General features: G+C 43.3%; 1 protein-coding gene across 1 annotated transcript; it reads left to right on the top strand.

Moving 5' to 3' along the window:
• Positions 1–633: 633 nt before the first annotated feature.
• LOC311010287 (FYVE, RhoGEF and PH domain-containing protein 3-like) lies at positions 634–20,112 on the top strand (the record flags this gene model as incomplete). The annotated part of the gene is made up of 17 exons (XM_084040829.1): positions 634–715; positions 4,323–4,496; positions 5,903–6,098; positions 6,360–6,945; positions 9,249–9,338; positions 12,226–12,362; positions 13,158–13,314; positions 13,500–13,638; positions 14,857–14,915; positions 15,319–15,465; positions 15,552–15,644; positions 15,738–15,817; positions 16,830–16,860; positions 17,402–17,506; positions 17,999–18,043; positions 19,884–19,985; positions 20,071–20,112. Coding segments are annotated over 17 exons (2,265 nt in total), but the record flags the coding sequence as incomplete, so codon positions are not given.
• Positions 20,113–20,117: the final 5 nt, after the last annotated feature.

Genomic DNA, 20,117 nt, shown 5'->3' with positions numbered 1-20,117 from the left:
TGACCTATCAGAGGCGATCATCATAATTGTTTTTATCATAATTATTCATTGATTTTTAGAACAAAATCAATAAAAGATATTTGTTTTTGAGTTTTAAACATATTTTGATGATTTTCTGGATAATATTGTGAATTGTATTACTTCGGCAGGATAATTGTGATGGATCATCCCATGCGTAAGGCAACCGTGCTAATTTTAGTGTAATTATGTTATATTTGTAGACTTTTTCAGCTGTTTCCTGAATAAAAAAGCATCCTGGAACGAACGCTGTGTTCCCTCCAACAAAACATGCAGAAGGTGAAAGTGTCTGAACATTTCTAAGAAAATGTCAAATACCTGGAAGAATACTCCAGTGTGTGTGTGTGTGTGTGTGTGTGTGTGTGTGTGTGTGTGTGTGTGTGTGTGTGTGTGTGTGTGAGAGAGAGAGAGAGAGTGTGTGTGTGTGTGTGTGTGTGTGTGTGTGTGTGTGTGTGTGTGTGAGAGAGAGAGTGTGTGTGTGTGTGTGTGTGTGTGTGTGTGTGTGTGTGTGTGTGTGTGTGTGTGAGTGTGTGTGTGTGTGTGAGAGAGAGAGTGTGTGTGTGTGTGTGTGTGTGTGTGTGTGTGTGAGGTACACAGCAGCCTTTCAGAAACACAATGCAGTCTTTCAGGTACGACCCACAGTCCTCCCGTCTCCTGAGTTACATCACGGCCCAGAACGAGGTGATGGCCTCCTCGTGTGAGGGATGTTCAGGCCACGAAATAAAACTGGGGGGGGGGGGGGGGGGGGGGTCGCCATGGTAACCTTCCTCGGATGTGTAATTGTCGTCTGGAGCCGAGCGACGGGGAGGTAATGAGCTCAGATTAGTCTTCTCCTGAGTGTTTTTTTTTAAACTCCTTTAAAATCACACACTTAGAATATGAATCCGGATCCCTCAGAGGCCGAAGTCCACCTTCAGACCTGGTTCTGGTTTAAGGGTCAGGCTTTGGGAGAACCGGGGAACTGTGTGTGTTAACAGGTGAAGCTCTAGCTCCGCGGTGACTCACCTGCACGTCCCTTTGGCCCCGGAGGGGGCGGGGCCTGGATCAGGTTTGACAGGTGAACAGACAGGTGCAGCTTCGTGACCACGTGTGTGTGTGTTGGCACAGTGTAGACTTAGCTCTGAAGTCGTTTTTTAGGGTGTGTGTGTGTGTGTGTGTGTGTGTGTGTGTTTTCGTTTGCCACAAAGACTCGTCTCACGAGGAGGGCAGGATTTGTTTTGATCTTGAGTTTTTTTTTTCCACTCGTCCTTTGGACTTTGGATCTGTGAACAGTCGGAGGTAACTAACTCAGCTCTGTCTTCTCTTCTAATTCTGCTGTTATTTGTAGTATTTGTTCATTTCTCTCTGGTGAACGACGATGACGAGTTCTTTGTGTTTTTTAACATAAGAAGAAGAAAGAACGTAGTCTCTCTCTCTCTCTCTCTCTCTCTCTCTTTTCTGCTGCGTCGTCAAGTTTCCTGTTTGGTGTGAGGCAGTTTTTCGTATGAGGGCCAGGGTTTTTTTTTTTTTAAACCCTCAGGTAACCATGGCTACACCAGGTTTCCATAGGTACCGGCTGCCCCCCCTATGTGTTCCACCGCTGTTTGTTTTTCCCAGGAGAGACCACCAGCCGGTCTCGGGTCACAGAGTTCGGGGGGGTTTTCATGCCCGCTATAATAGGTCAAGCGTTTTCCTCTGACTCGAACCCTCAAGTCTGGGAGGGGGCTCCCAATATCAAAAATCACTCATAAAAAAACTATGATCTCAGAGATAAGAGCCCCCCCCCCCCCCCTTCCACCGTGATGCAGAGATGGTGGGAAGCAGATCGCCTGCAGGGAACCGCGGGGGTCCGACAGCGTTACAGGACTCATTACTGACTTGATTTCTCTTCTCCCCGTCTGCCGGCAGCACGGCTGAGGAACACCAAATTAAATGTGCCGGGGGGGGGGGGGGGGGGGCTGGAAGAGAGAGAGTTGGGGTGACTAGAATGAATCCGTGAGCCTGAAGGGACGGACTTGCATAGTTATTAACATAATCTACTGTCGGGACGTCACTTTGTTCTGATCAGAGAGCAGCTGGCAGAGAACGGACACGTGCAAAGAGTTGTTATTGTTGCAAACACTGACTTTATCTCCCCACGACTGCACTTGTACCGTTCTGTGTCTGCAGCCGACTGTCGTTTATATCATGACCTCTATCGTTTATATCATGACCTCTATCCTTTATATCATGACCTCTATCCTTTATATCATGACCTCTATCCTTTATATCATGACCTCTATCCTTTATATCATGACCTCTATCTCGCATTTTCTCCCGCTGTGAATTTATGGACAAAATTCTATCAAGATGTAATCATTACGATATATATCACAATATTGTGGATATAGATATAACCACATGATTTTTTTTTATTCCCTTGTGTGAATTATTTACTTGCCCAATGAAGAGTATTTTCTTATTTAATTAAGAACTTTGGTGCAAAGTAATCAGATTCTCTGTGAAATTATATATTATATTTTTATGTAATTAGCTTTAGGTGCTGTGTGTAGTATTTCAGTGACTCTATAAGCAATACATTGAATTTAATATTCAAAACTATGTAAGTGAAACTGTGTTTTCATTACCTTAGAATAAACCTTTATATATAAACAGGAAGTGGGTCCTTTTCACATTTCGCCATGTTTCTACGGTAACCCAGAACGGACCAATCAAGCAGCGGCTCTAGAGAGAACCTGTCTCTGTCTATTTGTTTTTATGTGACCTGAAGGTCACCCTAGTTCTGTGTGGAACCGCATTACCACCAGAATTCCGTTTGCTCCTTATGTAGTGTCATTACGGTAATGATGTCCTCCACGCTGCTAGATGAGGCTAAATGCTGCACACTGTGCCTTTAAGAGTGAGTTGGACTGTGTCCTATATGGTTCATCATTTTCAGTTTGTATTTTTTACCCCCAAACTAATCTACCTGTCTATGAATGGAAATAAAATGCAGGTTTAAACCGGTTCTTCTTCTGTTCGAAGCCGTTTGATGCAGAATTCTCACCTCCTTTCTGTTTTCACACCACTTTTCCTTTTTTAATCACTTCCTCTAACTGGAAGATTTTTTCTGAGCTCCGTTCATCACAAGTGGACCAACAAGAGTTAGTCTGTGTAGCTGAACGCCTGATATAGCTGGCGTGGCTGATTCATCACAGTGGCTCCATTGTTGAGACGCATCATTGAATCACACTGTCGCGCCGGCAGACATGCTGCTTTATTACCACCAGCACGGCCATTTCATTTAAATTCATCCTTCTGGTGGCGTTAAATCATCTCTAATGCACCAAAACCAAGAAAGTATCCCCAACAAGTACACGTTACTCCAACTGGGGCGCAGTTCTAGTGACAATACAGTCTATGTATACATTTTATTGCCATATCAACTGTGATAAAATGTAATTTATTGCAGGATTGAGGTTTTAAATCAGCTAAGTGCTTGTTTTCTGTGTATTTTTAGATCCTCCTACATCTACATTTACGTAATATGTTTGTTTTATTGTCACATTGCTCTGATTTGTACTATTTATCTATTTTATACTTTTTTACATTGTTCGGCATTCTGTGGACAAACAATTGAAGAATTTCATTGTTGAAATTTTTTTAAACCCATTGAGATTTAGTTTTCGAGGGGGGTCCCAACATTTAACACAATCACTACATAATAACAGAGAAATGACAGAAAAAATCATAATAATATGTAAGTAAATAAGTAATAAACATTTTTAAAAAAGAAAAAATATCAATACAAAAATGTACATAACAGGCAAACAAATAAAACAAGAAAAGACAAACCTTATACATTATATACATTACAACCACTAGGTGGCCCAAAGGCCAAAAATAGATGAGAACATTCGTTGTACAGGGAAACATGTTTCTTTAATGTGATGATAAACTCTTTGAATCTGGGATCCTCACAGTAAAGGTCAGACTGATGAAACCAGAACCAGGTTCTGAAGGGACTCAGTAGTCCGATGGAGATGTGTGTCTGATGTGATGCAGCTTCACTGGAGTCTATTTACAGACTGGGAAGATTAGATTCAGTCCATCAGATCCGGGCCGATCCGAGAGTGTTTGAGGGAAACCAATACGCGGCTGACAGTCCGGCCGCCTCGGGCCTGGAGTCCTGATCGATGCCGCAGAGCTTCTCTGCGACCTCCTGAAACACAACACTGGGGCTCAAGGTCGTCCACCTACAGCGGTTTGCAGGATCGCGCTGGCTCGGTATTTAGAAGACTCTCATTGTCAATCGATACCTGATATCTTCTTTCCTTCCCTTCCAGACCTGCCTGCCTCCCCTCTGCAGTACCAGTGTGGAGGATCGGTGGACTACCTGTGTTCTCCGCGGCTGGTGAAGAAAGGTCCGACCCCCGCACCATGTCACGACAGGCCTGCCGTCAGACCCCGGACCCAGCCCTCCACCTCGCCCAGACCGCCGACCGCACAGAAACCTCAAGGTAAACTACCGCAGACCCCCTTTCCAAGACCACGTTTGACTTTTAACAGAAAAGGTTCAGCGAGACCAGAACCGTGTCTGCACGGCATCACTCACACAGCCCAGTAGGTCGCCACGGTAACAGATGCTGCTCTAAAGCAGGCCAGCAGCTCCTAAGTGGTGGTCATTAAAAGACATGACATCACCTTAAGTGGCTCACAGCTATCAACGCTGCAGGATTACAGAGAGAATCCTCATTATTTCACTCTATAATAATAGAATAATACCCGGGGATCATGATTATCATCAACAAATAAACTAAACAAAGGGGAGCATTTACGCTTTTATCCAAAGCAACTTGTTAAAATGTACTTATAAAAAGATGACGTGTTTATATTTGCTAAGAAATATACACTTTACAAAGATGTGGATATGGAAACATCTGTAGTTTCTCTTCTCGTTGTTTCGGTCCTGATTTGTAGTTTCAGTGATCGAGTTCCTGTTTCTCTCAGGATGGGCTGCTACTAGAATAAAACAAATATCTAAATGAACTACTGGGGTTATAAATAGGCTTTTAAAAGTAAAAGTACTGTGTCAGGTACAGAATACCCTTTAATCAAAATGGAAGACCAGTATTAATAATAATAATTAGTCGTGGATTGTAATTATAAGGTGTATTTTTCCACTGGGCGGGGTGAGCTGAGGACAGTGTGGTTGAGCTTCTCCACTCATACTGCAAGGTGAATCCTTCAACAGGTTCCCAGTAAAGCTCCTCCTCAGTTATAAACTAGGAGAAAACAGGACCGGTCCCCTCGTTTAAACATGTTATATTCTCCTCAACCTCTTTCTTTTTATTTCTGTCAGTGACACACACACACACACACAGAGGAAGTGCTCGAATGAACAACACAACACATCATCACATGGCCTCGGGTTTCAGACATTTAGATTTCTGAAATAATATACAAATATATGCAAAAGCGCCCGACTAGACGGTGAAATCGTCGGCCCGTGGCGTGCAGGCATGAATAAGCCCTGTTTGCATTTTAAAGACAGCTTTGTCATTCCTTTTCTTCTCTCTGATGTTTTTTTTTTCTATCTAACTGGAACCGCGATGACACACACACACACACACACACACACTCATCTCAGCATCCTGTTCTGCAACGAGGAAGTTAGCAGCGAGCTGCAGCTCACTCTTCTCCCTCTGCATCGCTGCTATTCTGTATTTTATTCATCTCGGACTCTATTTGTTCCCTTTTGGAGTTTTTGTCTTTTTTTAAACCGAGGAAACAAACGGGATCACGCGTGTTCTCAGCCATGGAGGTTTTCTCACTTGGATTTATACGTGATGCTCTTTATTAGTTTATCTGCAGCCTCATTGCGTCTCCTCTGCTCTGCTCTGTTCTTGCTCCTGGATCTCTGTAGTGCCCCCTAAACCATCGCACCTGCTCGCCCTCGGGCAAGACAAGAAGCCCAAGAGGATCCCCCCGCCGCCCTCCAGGCCTCTGCCGGCTCCCCCTCCTCCGCCCAAACCCAAGCCCGGTCTGACCCCTCCCAGCTCGGGAGCCCAGAAGGAGGCCCAGAAGGTGGGGCTGCTCATCGAGAGGTTCGAGAATTCAAGGTGAGACCTTCCTCGTGCTCCCCGGACTCTTATTTTGTAGTTCCGGTGTTCGTCTGACTCTTAATTAGTAGTTCTGATGCTCCTTGGACTCTTATTTTGTAGTCCTGGTGCTCCCCGGACTCTTATTTTGTAGTTCCGGTGTTCGTCTGACTCTTAATTAGTAGTTCTGATGCTCCTTGGACTCTTATTTTGTAGTCCTGGTGCTCCTCGGACTCTTATTTTGTAGTTCTGGTGTAGATGTGATGTGTTTTTTGTCCCCAGGGTCCCCATCCTGGGGGTGCTCCCACGGTCCCAGCTGCACCTGTGCCTGAGAATGGACACTGCGTCTGACATCACTTCCCCCTGCGGCCAAGACGCCGCCAAGGCCGCGGCGGGAGACTCCTCCTCCCCCGCGTCCGAACTCTCCCGCCTGGCCTCCGTGCACATCGACGGCTCGGACGATGCGCCGCTGGACGACTGTGACATCGCGCATCACATCGGTTGCCTTGACGACGTGGGGCAGGAGGAGGAGGAGGAGGTGGACGGCTCCTCCCACGAGCTCCTGGACAATCCGGACTCCTCGTTGGAGCAGAACGGGAAGATCCCCAACAGGGACAGCGGCATCGACAGCCCGTCGTGTGCCGCAGAGGGCGAGGCGTTCCCCAACGAGGACGCCATCGACGAGGAGGACCACTACGACAGCGTCACGGAGACGGAGAGCGTGTCCTGCTGCGTTGCCCTCGACAACAAGCGGGACTCGACGCAGGACGAGGACAGCGACCTGGACGAGGGCAGCAGCGGCGAGATCCACTCGCTGACGGACACGCAGACGGGTTATCTGACCGACGCACACTCGGAGGCCCACAGGGTGAGTAGCTCGCCATCGATCCATCACCATGGCAACACGCATTTAAAGGTGCATTTCATGTTACGTCTTGATTTTTGAGGAATTTTAAAAGCCTCATCTTCATCTCAGACAGTCAGACTGCCTTTCTTGTAGTGGAAGAGGACAAAATGATTATTATTATCTCAGTTTCAAAGAATACTTGTGCATGAAAGCAGCTCTGATGTCACATAAAAGGACAGATACCTGAACGGAAAGGCGTAACGGGAGCTTGTGATGCTGCAAGATAAAGGGATAAATATATCTCTGCACACAGCTGAGCTAAAGTTTCCAGGTTTGTCCTTCAGTCTGACTTTATATATATCGATCATAAACACCACTGCTGTCCTCTTTAGGAGACACAGTTCTGATGTAAAAGCATCAAGTTTACCAAAGAAAACGTTTCTAGAGCTTCTTATTTCCAACAATATTTATTATTCATTATTCATTCTGCTTATTTGACTCTTTTGGTCTTATTGCACCGTTTTTATCACGTGAAGTTTGTCTGTAAAAGGTGCTGTATCAAATAAACATATTAGTATTATTACTATGATAGAAACATGATGTATATTTACATTTACATCATGTAACGTTTTCTTTTTCATTCAAATTTTTATAGAAATTGAAATTAGAGTACATTATACATATAACATATATACATCATTTTCTTGTCTTTTTAAAAATAAATAAATAAAAAAAATATGAGAAATAAATACCAGTAATAATAATAAATAATAATAATTACATTAACCTTATTATATATGTACATATAGATACATACATACATATATATGCTTATACATATATAAACATATACACGTACACATATGGCGGTTTCTGTTTTAATGCTGTAAAAGCCACTCAAAGCTCATGTAAATGTCACACGCCAGCGTCCGCGCCCCTCGGCCTTCTGGGGGAAAAACAGGTATCTTTGCTGCGCAGCGCTTCCTGATCCCAGACCTGCTGAGCAGAGGAAGGGTGTGCTGTGTTGTTTCTGCGTGTGCGTCCCACAGCTGTCACGCCGGCGGCTGCATGATGGCGAGCTTCTCACAGAGGATGTGGGTTCGTGTTTGCGTCGCAGGAGGTGAAGAGGCCGAATCTGGGTTTTTTTTTTTTTTTTTTTGCGTCATCAGACATCATATCTCATGTTCAGTGATGATAACGAGAGGAAGAGACCCGTCTTCGTTTTCACTACTTGGGCTAAATAAAGTTTTTCTCGGCTTCATACACTGAACTGAACCGCCGACTACAATAGAAGTCTGTGAACGTCGTTTATAGAAATCTGCTCCGGATGCTGCTGACGGTTCAGCCCTGAGAATTAAAGTAGAATATATGTTTATTTATTCTCAAGAAATGAAACAAAAACACCAATGAATTCATCCTGCTAACTATAGATTGAGCTTATTTCTCTTTATTATAGAGCTACATTGTTGCCTTTAAAAGGTCATCAACGAGCAACACTGTTGCATCATCAAGTTGCTCCTTTATTGTTTCCTAAAAAACAACAATAATCAGTTGTTTTAGTGTATTTATGAGGACGTGTTTGTTGGCTGAGAGCCATCTTTTAATATTCTGTCCTTAAAGGCTTGTTGGGTTAATACGTGATAACCGTCTGTGTGAAACACCGTTAATAATATTAAACACTAATCTATGATACCTGACCTTTAGTGACATCATCAGTAGAAATGTGTTTCATTAAATAAGCTCATGTTTGCATGTTTCCCCGATCGTTGTGGATGTTTTTGTGTACTTTTATTATTATTTATTAATTTGTCCCAAACAACAAGGACATTTTATTTGCACAGCACCTTTCAACAAATTCAAAGTGCTTTACATAAAATATTAAAAGCATTGGAAAAATGATTAGAAAAAACTAAACCGAGCAAATAAAAACAAGAATATCAAAGTAATAGACGTTACAGTGCAGGATAAGAAGTTCATGAACTGTTTCCTGAAAGGCAGCAGCAAACAGAAAAGTCTTCAGTCTTGATTGAACAACAACAACATATATATATACATATATATACATATATTTTACATTTAAACTACTGCAGACTCCACATATTAATGACCATTTAAGCACCGACCTTAAATGCATCATCATATTTAGGAGTAGTTCTCCAGGAAGGAGAAGTAAGTGGTTCTGGGTCTGTGGCCCTGCAGGGAAACCCTGTTTGAATCTGTTTTAAAGTCTTGGTGTTTTAGTCACATAAGCTTTTCTATCTGTTCTCATGTTTGTGTCTCTGTTTTCACATGTAATCCCTGGTGTCCGTCCGTCTGTCCGTCAGGGCTCTGAGACCCAGAACCTCCTGAACATCGCCAAAGAGCTCCTCCACACCGAAGAGGCCTACGTCAAGAGACTGAACCTCCTGGACCAGGTGACGTTGTTTGTTTGTTTCCCTCCGGTCCACATTTCAAACCGGCCTCAGAGCTCGAGGTCAGGGCTGAGCCGGATTAAAGCTGGCCCCGTGTGATCCGCCGGACAAGAACCCCCTTTCTCTGTAGACCGGATTACTCAGAGCACAGTAAACACGGTCATGTGAGTGTGAGTGTGAGTGTGTGTGTGTGTGTGTGTGTGTGTGTGTTTATATTTATACATGTGCAGCATAAATACAAACCTGAACCGTGTATGTATAAAGCTGCACATATTGTGGTGTGTGTGTGTGTGTGTGTGTGTGTGTGTGTGTGTGTGTGTGTGTGTGTGTGTGTGTGTGTGTGTGTGTGTGTGTGTGTGTGTGTTCCTAACTGGGTTGACGATTAGAAATCTCTTTAAAAACAGTTTGGACTCAAAGATTTCACTGTTTTGTTGGAGTCGATGAGAATTCTGCATCATATATTATAAAATATAATATTATATTTGAGTTTTTGTTGTTGTTTTTTTTACTCTTTTCTATCGATCGCTGCCAGTAAAGGATGCGAGGTCATATCGAGGTCACACTGAGCTAAACTTCCCTCAAGGATCCAATTTTAAGATTATTTTCTCGTTTAATCTATTCGTCATTTGGTGTCTTAAATCAGGAAATAATCAATAACGGTCATAACAACATCCCAAAGTGCAAGAAGACGGATATGAATTCCTTGTTTGATCCGATTAATAGTCAAAACCCAAAGATGTTCCGTTTAGTATCTTTAAAAACAAAAAGTAGCTGGAGCTAGTATTTTTTACTTCTTTTTTTTTTTTGGTAACTTTTGCTTGAAAAATTATTATTATTTAATAAAAAGTTAAACTTTTTATTTTAAATTGTTATTTAGTTTTCATCAACAACCATACAGTATTTACATTTCCGTACAATTACTTGAATAAAAATAATAATTTTGAAACAGTTTATAGGATTTGGCGGCCTCTAGCTGGCAGTGTCGCTGATTGCGTGCGACTGAAACTTGTATAAACAGATATTTCTATATTATTTCATCCTAATTTCAGCTTCTTGTTTACTCGTGTTTGAGTTTCCTGCCGGCGGTTCGAGTCCTCTTCCTCTTTGTTGGCTTCGTGTCACCAGACCGATGCGGTGCGTTTCGCTCCTGGGGGCAGAGAAGCCTCACGGGCGAACTTCCTGTTTTTGTGTCGCAGCACTTTTGCACGACACTCGTTGCCATGGAAACGATCCTGTCTCTCCTTTTTGCTGTGGGGAAGCAAAAAGGTGATGGGAGATCATTAAGTTTGATTTCACTGAACCTGAACCGCTACTATTTTATATTTTATGTTTTATTATACAAAGTATACTTTAGTTCCTGACGTCCCAACCTTTAGTTCCCGGTCATCGGCCATCGTGCATCCCATAATATCTTCCGTTAGGTGTGATGGTAAACATGAAGTTCAACCTGCACAACTTCCATTTTGTGACACGCAGCTTTTCTGTTACCGGATTTAGTCTCCGAGCCGAGATAACCCTGATGACATCATCATTGTGACATCATCGAGGTGAATCTCTGATAACAAGTTCCTCCAGAGTCACTTAACGACTTCCACATGCTGAGTCATGCTAACCACTACTCGTCCGGTTGCAGTGAATGTGAATGACGTCGGCGCGGACAGGAATCGTGCAACCGAGCCGTTGCCTAGCAACGCAATTCTGTTGCAACACATTAAAACAGACAGGTTTTTGGAGGTTTTTCAACATAAAAGCATGTAAACATGCAGGAACCTGTAGACGAGCAACACAAAGGTTGGGCAACAAAATGCATTTTTGGCATCAGGAGGGATGCGACAACAAAAACAATTTGACAATTTGCTGATTTTTACATCCTCGTAAGTTGAAAATCTTTTTGGTTTCGGATAAAACAAGCTGCAATTACGAAATTATTTTTAATTATTCCATTATAATAATAAACATTCCTCAATGTCAGCCATGGTTTTACCATGAAAAGGTAAACTCACAGTGATGTATCCCTCATTTATATTTGAGCCTTTATAGGCGTGTCCCATAATGACACGTGAGTTTCGGTTGACTCATATGCAGCTACCGGTCACCGGTGTTGTTGTCACGGCAACCTTAAGTCAGGGCCGAGACCAACACCTTGAGGGGGTTACTGACATCTCCTCCCAGCCAACCACAGCTTCCTCTCCTGGGTGTGAACAATAACAAAAACCTATTTGAAAACCTGGTCCTGAGACCCCCTAGAGACCGAGACCTTTTGAAAACCTGGTCCTAAGACCCCCCTAGAGACAAGACCTTTTGAAAACCTGGTCCTGAGACCCCCCTAGAGACCGAGACCTTTTGAAAACCTGGTCCTGAGACCCCCCTAGAGACCGAGACCTTTTGAAAACCTGGTCCTGAGACCCCCCCTAGAGATGAGACCTTTTGAAAACCTGGTCCTAAGACCCCCTAGAGACCGAGACCTTTTGAAAACCTGGTCCTGAGACCCCCCCTAGAGATGAGACCTTTTGAAAACCTGGTCCTAAGACCCCCCTAGAGACGAGACCTTTTGAAAACCTGGTCCTGAGACCCCCCTAGAGATGAGACCTTTTGAAAACCTGGTCCTAAGACCCCCCTAGAGACGAGACCTTTTGAAAACCTGGTCCTGAGACCCCCCTAGAGACGAGACCTTTTGAAAACCTTGTCCTGAGACCCCCCTAGAGACCGAGACTCCATCTCCAGTACTGAATAACACTAAAGAAGCCGAATGTGGAGGAAATGTTTACTCGGATAAACAACACGGAAACTTCTCCGACTGTGTTTACATGCCTGCTCCTTTAATAGGAGGCTGATTTGAAGGTTTTTTGGAAACAGCTGTTGAGAGTTTCCTCTTTCTGTCCCTCTTCAGGTATTTTGCACTAAGCTCACGGAGGCTGGGATCCCTCAGGACGTGATCACGGGGATCTTCTCCAACATCTCCTCCATCTACTGCTTCCACGACAAGTTCCTGCTGCCTGAGCTCAAGACGCGCATCACCGGTGAATGGTGAGAGAATAAAGACATCAAATGAGTAAAACTCTGCCTTTTAGTCGGGTTTTCAGTCGGGTTTGCAGTCGGGTTGCCAGGTTGGGGGTAGAATTAATCCCCATTTTCTGTTTCTCTGGGTCGATAATGACTCATCTTGGGGAGCTGTGTTTAGGGAAGTCACCTGACACAATGTGGCTCCAACACATTTATAGTCTTGTTAAAGGCTCAAAAAACGAGTTCACTCAACCACAAAGGTGGTTTATATTTGAGATTTGTTTTCTACTTTATTTCTGAAGAATGACATCACTGCTTCCTGTCGCGTATCCGCGGTGATGTAACTTTTATTGGCAACCTAAATGTCCATCTGTGCTTTCTGGAAAATATGTGGAGGAAAGAGGTAATTGAATCTTTAATTAACCAACTGACCTCGGAAAAGAGGTTTTGGAGGATTCTCAGCTGCGACTTGTAGCTTTTGCATCCATTAAAAACCGACGGCGTCAACAAGTAGATTTATGTACATTCATCTAACAATAGAGGATTAATCATTTATTTAATAATAATATAATAACATGTTTGTGAAAGCTTCAACGACGTATTAGGACCACTGTAGGAAAAAAAAACCGGAGCAGAGAGAAACTAAAGGAAAAACTTTTTTTTTCATATAAACATTTGATTTCCGATCAGCTCCAGAACACAATACTGTAAATAACATTAAAGAAAACTGTCTCATCCATTACAATATAGACTCATATTTTCCCAAACTCAGTTTTCCATAATGGCCATACAATTAAAACGTTGCCGTGTTCGCTGCAGGGACGCCAACCCGCGGATCGGAGACATCCTCCAGAAACTGGCTCCGTTCATGAAGATGTACGGGGAGTACGTGAAGAACTTCGACCGGGCCATGGACCTGGTCAACACCTGGACGCAGCGGTCCTCGCAGTTCAAGGGCGTCGTCCAGAACATACAGGTAGGGGTCGCCTGATGGGTCAATTAGCAGGATTTCAAAGCGTTTTATTTCCCCTTTTTCTAATACAAAGCTGTGCTTATTAGTAGTATACTAGATTCCTTTTCTATTGTTCGATTGGATCTGGATGTGTGACCTCTCATATCTCAACATGACATAATCGTTGGAATCTTCGTTTTTTTCCACAGAAACAGGACGTGTGCGGGAACCTGACGCTGCAGCATCACATGCTGGAGCCGGTCCAGAGGATCCCTCGCTACGAGATGCTGCTCAAAGACTACCTGAAGAAGCTGCCCCAAGACGCTCTGGACCGGAAAGACGCAGAGAGTGAGACAATTGGACGTTTTCAATCACAGCTTTCTGTCTTCCTCTCAAGCCTGTTTTCAGTTTCACCGTTCATAGATGTTCACATGTCACACGTATGTCATCGTATCAAAGACGTGCGTCGGTGGATTGATTGACTTGAGAGAGTTTACAAGTCATTCTTGTGTATTTAACTGAATAGAAGGATAAGGAACGTCACGATGACGGTGTTCCGGTGAAGATAAGATACATCTTGTTTGGACTGTTTCCATTGCAGATGTGAGTGTTGTCATTCAGCTCAAAGTGATGCAATAATCAGAGGTGGCGGAAGCACAAAGAAGGTTTCGTTGTTTCCAGTGATTCTCTGTGATGCATCAGAGGAGTCGCCCCCTGCTGGATGTTAGAAAGAATGCAAGTTTAAGGCACTTGAGAATTAGCCTCACTTTTTTTTTTTTTTTTTTTACTTTTTTCGAACTGGAGGGATGGCAAGTCAGTTGTGTCCTTTCAAAATAAAATTCCCTGATAACGCTTGTTACACGCATGCAGACTCTTTTCAAAGTAAAATCCCAAAGTAGGTTAATTTGGTAGGTTTATTGGGTCGATGCTGACTCAAATGGGTCGATGGGTGACGACGAGGACGATCCGTTCCATTAGGTACTTAAATGAAGTAACAAGACTCCAGAAGCAGGAAGTCTTGTGTTAGCATGACGTCTGTGTTTAGTTACATCTTCTGCCTGTTAGAGACGGATTACACTCTGCACCTCAGGTCACCGTGTCCCTCTTAGAAAAAAACAATCCATCTACCCTGATCCTCTGTCCTCCCACATGTGTGTTTTTGCGTTTACCTGAGCATTAACACGTCGTGGTATTGAAGGGTTTTCCCCTTCATCCACTCCGGTTGCAGAGCAGTTCATCACGGTTGTTGTGACCTCGTTTCCTCCCAGCCGGCTGCGTGCGTCTCTTCTGTTTACGCAAGCCGTGATTTAAGATGGCTGACTCAGGTGCTCACGGGGGGGGCTGCCTGCTGGTTAAAAGCCCGTCTAATGCACGCCGAGTGTTTCATGTTAAGCCTTTGATCCTGTTAAATTTGATAGAATACAGCAAGAGTGACATCTTATTTTTCAATGAGCAACAAGCACTTTAGAAGAGATTGATTTCTCTGCAGCTTTACTCAAACGTGATGTCATCGTTCCAGGTTTTATCCTCTCGTTGCTTACGTTTGTTTTTTGTGTGTTGTTTCAGAGGCTGTGGAGCTGATCTCGACCGCAGCGAACCACTCCAACGCAGCAATCAGGAAAATGGTAAGACTTTTATATCACACTGTTGTGTTTTGTCTTTTCGACAGTCTTTCGCCGCATGACAACCAGCCGCCGTGTTACTCAATCGAAGAGTTGCTGATGCTGTCAGTCGGCAACGTTGCAAAGTGTGTCTGAGGGAGTGAGCGCCGTTGAGTACAGACAGGAAGTTTGCCATTTCCTGCCTTCGGGTTTCACAGTTTGCGGAAGCCTGAGTGACGTTTTAACAACTCATCCTCTTCATCTCTTCTTTTCCTCCGTCTGGCTCGTATTTCTCACATCCTAATTAAAGCAGACGAATGTGTTTGAATCGATAAATGCCTTGAATACCCCTACGAATGAATGACTTCTCACTCCCCAAGTGTCCTCATTGCTTTTCTAATCGTCCTGTTACCTCCTGTGTTCTCAGGAAAAGATGCACAAGCTGCTGGAGGTTTACGAAAGGCTCGGCGGTGAGGAGGACATCGTGAACCCGGCCAATGAGCTCATCAAAGAAGGACATATCAAGAAGATGTCAGCCAAAAACGGAACAGCACAAGACCGATACCTCTACCTGGTGAGGGGAACGAAGGGTTAAACTCCATGATATATGCCTCGTTCTCTGTATTTCTTGTTAAATACATCCATCCATTCCCGTTGTAGTTCAACAACATGGTGCTTTACTGCGTGCCTAAACTCAGACTGATGGGACAGAAGTTCAGTGTCAGAGAGAGGATCGACATCGCCGGCATGGAGGTGCAGTGCTGCTTTCTCATTTTGCTCCCCCCCCTACATCGGCCTTTTTATTTATTCCGGTGGCTGCAATTTTCTCTCGTTTCTTGACCTCAGGTGCAGGCGAACGTGAAGCAGAACCTTCCTCACACGTTTGCCATCATCGGCAAGCAGCGTTCACTGGAGCTGCAAGCCAGGTAAAGACATTCGGATCAACTGGCAAGAAAGAGGAAAGAACAGCAGACAGAAGTGCCATTTGAAAATGTGCCGTTTCTGTATGAAACGACGTTCGCTGTTAAAGTGTTCAGCACTTACATAAATAATAATGATAAATAATAAATTAAGTACACCGTATAAAAATCAAAAATAATTTCAGTCTCTTTAAAAGAAATTAGAAAGAACAGATCATATAGTAGCAAAATACAATGAGAAATATGATAGGCCTATTTTATCCCCCAGTAAAACTAATTAATGCCACGTTTTCTTTTGTAATGTGACTTTTATTCCACAATATCACTTTTCATGACAGTGTAACTCTAAGAATCATCCATTTAACTGCCACTATTAAAGCTGGCTTGTTACTTAGATGTGGAACCTCTTAAACCACCATAGCCAGTCAGCTAACTAGATAGGTATGTCCAGCAAGCTGAATAAATGCTACCATATATAGCCAGTGCGCTAACGTTAGCTAGATATGTATCACGTAGCCTACAACAAGCAGAATAAATGCTACCACATATGGCTAGTTAGCTAACTTTAGCTAGATAGGTATCATGTAAGTGCTACCATAGCCAGCTAGCTAACGTTAGCTAGATAAGTATAATGTCCAGCAAGCTGAATAATTGCTACCAAATATAGCCAGTTAGCTCCTGTTAGCCAGTTAGCTCCTGTTAGCCAGTAGGCTCCTGTTAGCCAGTTAGCTCCTGTAAGCCAGTAGGCTCCTGTTAGCCAGTTAGCTCCTGTTAGCCAGTTAGCTCTTGTTAGCCAGTAGGCTCCTGTTAGCCAGTTAGCTCCTGTTAGCCAGTAGGCTCCTGTTAGCCAGTTAGCTCCTGTTAGCTGTTACCAACTAGCTGCTGCTGTAAATAGACAGACTAACTGGTCTATCTTTACACAGCTGCAGTTGCTACCTGCCTAGCCAACAAACCAAACTGGTTCAGATAATTATTATTTATATAAGATTGATCTCATGAGCTTTTATTTGCTTTGCAGGACAGCGGAGGAGAAAGAAGATTGGATTCAGGCAAGTTTCACACACGTGTTTACTAAGTACGCTCATATGTCTATCATGCATACTTTTGGTAGTTCTGCTTTATTAGAGGATGGAATTAGCAAAGACTTCCTCCCTACACTCATTTGGTATGTGTGGAAATGATAGTCTGCAATGAAGTCCTCATTATTGCCCATTTAGCACATTACAGCAGAGCAAAGCTGATTAAAACATTTTTGCAGACTGGAAGAGGAGGAGGGTGTGTGGGCGTATTAAAGAGGAGTTTTTTTTATTTAGTCTGCAAGCATGAGAGAAATGCTAAGAATTAATAGAGGATGTGTTCTCAAAAGCACTGCACAGTGAAGTGTAAACTTGGAAAAAGACACAAAAAAAAAGGTATAGGGAAAGGAAAGTTTTCTACATCACTTCATCTTCTATTTTTCATGAATAAGATCATGCTGTAATTTACTGTCATGTCCTGTACATACGAGAAATTCAAAATATGTGTCCGATCAATAATCCATCCCTTCTCTTTTTTCCCTGCTCCGTCCTCGTAATCTTTTCTGACTCTCAGGTGATCCTGGCCACGATCGAACGGCACAAACAAAACAGCGAGACGTTCAATAAGGCCTTCAACAGCTCCTTCTCCAGGGAAGATGACCACGCCCCCGAGTCACCGGTCAGTCTCACTCTCCATCACTCACTTCATTGATCAGTCAATTAGCGAGGTCATCCCGTGCGGTGAATCACGTGGAGGCCGGTGGGTACGCCACGCACACAAGTCTCGTCATAGTCTGGCCTTTGTCTGCCAGAGCAGCTCTCCCATCTATGGACGTGGCTGTATCACACACACACACACACACACACACACACACACACACACACATAAAGAAGCTCTTTCTTTCCATCCCCTGACAGTTGAACACGTAGCGTCGGCGAGTCTCCTCGTCTAGATCTCTCTCATGACCTAATAGGGAAAGCCAAGTCAAAGTGTATACAAAAACTCTTATGGATCTGCTTTGACCCACTTTGGGGCCCCGGCTGGAGCTGGACGCTGGCCAAAAAGTCAACTTGACACAAAGCCAGAGGACTTGATTCAGAAGGTGGAGACTGACACCTAGTGGTGGAGATGTGTTACTGCTGCTCAGTATGTTCATGTTTTTCTCCTCAGGGTCCCTGGTGCAACGACTCGGACAGCGAAAGGCTGCATGAACGGGTAAGATACTATTATATAGGGATACCAGGTTTTATATAATAACAATAATCACCTATGTGGTAATTATTCGTGTCTTTTCCCCAATTTCTCCCACTGTGTTAGTCATTAGTGACTTGTTTAAGCTCTAATTTGTTTATGCAGCATGTAGATGAAATAATACCTTTCATTCAATGCAGGTGTTGCCTGGTTACGGTTTATAGTATGTTTTTAACTGGGCACCCACTACTAGCAAACTTACTTGCAGTCAATCAAATTACCACAAACCCCTCCCACATACACTCATCAAGTTATACCCTCAAAGCCGATTCTTTCACAGTTGAATTAACAAATCTGAAAATAACATTTATCACCTTTTAATGTCACCTTAAATGGTTGTAAACTCAAATTTGCAGTGTAAGCGGTGTACCTTTTTTTTTTTTAATTGTCTCCTGAAAATCACGTAAAGCTTTTTTGAGCAGTTAGAGGACGGCATTTATTTCAGGATTAGTGTCTTCTCAGGCAAAAAAAACGACAACCCTTGGATAGAATAAAGTTATTTTTAGGCTTCGTTGCAGTTTAAAGCGTTGGCGTTGAGACTCATCGTGACGAGTACGTACTGTACGTCAGGAAACAACAGCAGGCGTGTCGGCCCTTTGCCCCGACATAGTAGGTCTAACTCATTCAGTTAACAATGGCTAATTCCCATTTGGTGACCCAGTAGCTTTGACCGTGATTCAGCACACACAGTACCAGAACAAGCGCACCCACATGAAGAATGACTGTTCTAATTGGCACATCAGTCAAACCCGTGCTTTTCCGACGAGCTGAAATGTGGACGATGCAAAGCGTCCAGATCAGCATTTTTGTCATTTCTTAGCAACCAGAAGTGATGTTTTAATGAACTGAAAACACACGGTGAAGTTGTTTTATCGTCTATTTAACTCTAAATGGAACATAATGTACTAAATGAACATCGTGCTGGATTGAAGAAGACTTGAAACTAGAGAATTTAATACATTAAACTCATGTTTACTGAGATAATAAATCAAGTGGAACAAGTAAGGATCATTCTCTCATAGACTTCTATTCAGTCAGATAAAGGAGTCGCCCCCTGCTGGCTGTTATTCAAAGAATGCAATTGGCTTCACTTTTCAGAACCGGAGGTTGCCGCCTGGAAAAAGGTATTTTATGTGTATTAGAGAAAATAAGGTATTAACAAGGAGATGTTAATTCTTCTGCAGAGATCAGATCGGATGTTGAGCGACTTCCCACTAAATATTGTTTGTTTATATTTTATTGTATTGCAACTTTTTTTTAAATCCAATTTTTCACAATCAACTAATAATAGAAACAGCAGAGAAGGGTTTGAGGACAATGTTTAATCAAATTCTGTATACAACTAATAACACGGCAGTCGTGCTAACTCCTGCAGCTTATGTTTCCAACCCAAACCCCCACACATGAGTACATTCCACCCGGCTGATTTCGGCGAATGAGCCCCGAGAACAGGCCTTTTAATCAGGAAGATTAAGTGAAAACACCTGTAGGTAAACCACTGAGGCTTTAAAGTAAAACAGAATATTTGAAAATGCAGCACCTCAGAATAGTTGGAGTATAAATGAGCTTGAAGGATTAAAGGTTTTAACCTATATGGACATAAAGGTCTTGTGTTATCTGTATAAAATGGATTTACTCACAATAGCAATAACATCCTCCATCTGACCCCTGCTTAAGACGGGGTCAGATGGAGGGGGGGGGGGGGGGGGGGGGGCTGATAGAAGACAGAGATTGAAGATTCCTTCAGGTCTGCTGAAACACTCTGGACAACCTTCACACTGTGAATTCTCTTCTTCTTTTCCAGAAGAGTTCCAGGAAAAAGGACAAAGAGAAGCAGACGTGTAAAGGCTGCAACGAGAGCTTCAATTTCACCAAACGCAAACACCACTGCAAGTCCTGCGGAGCGGTGAGCACAGCGACGGTTGTTTGGCGCGATGCGGCGGTGAAAGGACGGAGAATGAACCTTCTTTTATCTCCCTGTCCTCCTGCAGGCCATCTGTGCAAAGTGTTCCAAGACCTTGGACAACAAAACGAGCCG

The sequence above is a fragment of the Eutrigla gurnardus genome (assembly GCF_963514095.1).
Source record: "Eutrigla gurnardus genome assembly, contig: SCAFFOLD_227, whole genome shotgun sequence".
NCBI lineage: Eukaryota > Metazoa > Chordata > Actinopteri > Perciformes > Triglidae > Eutrigla > Eutrigla gurnardus.
This window is presented reverse-complemented; position numbering and strand designations above follow the sequence as displayed.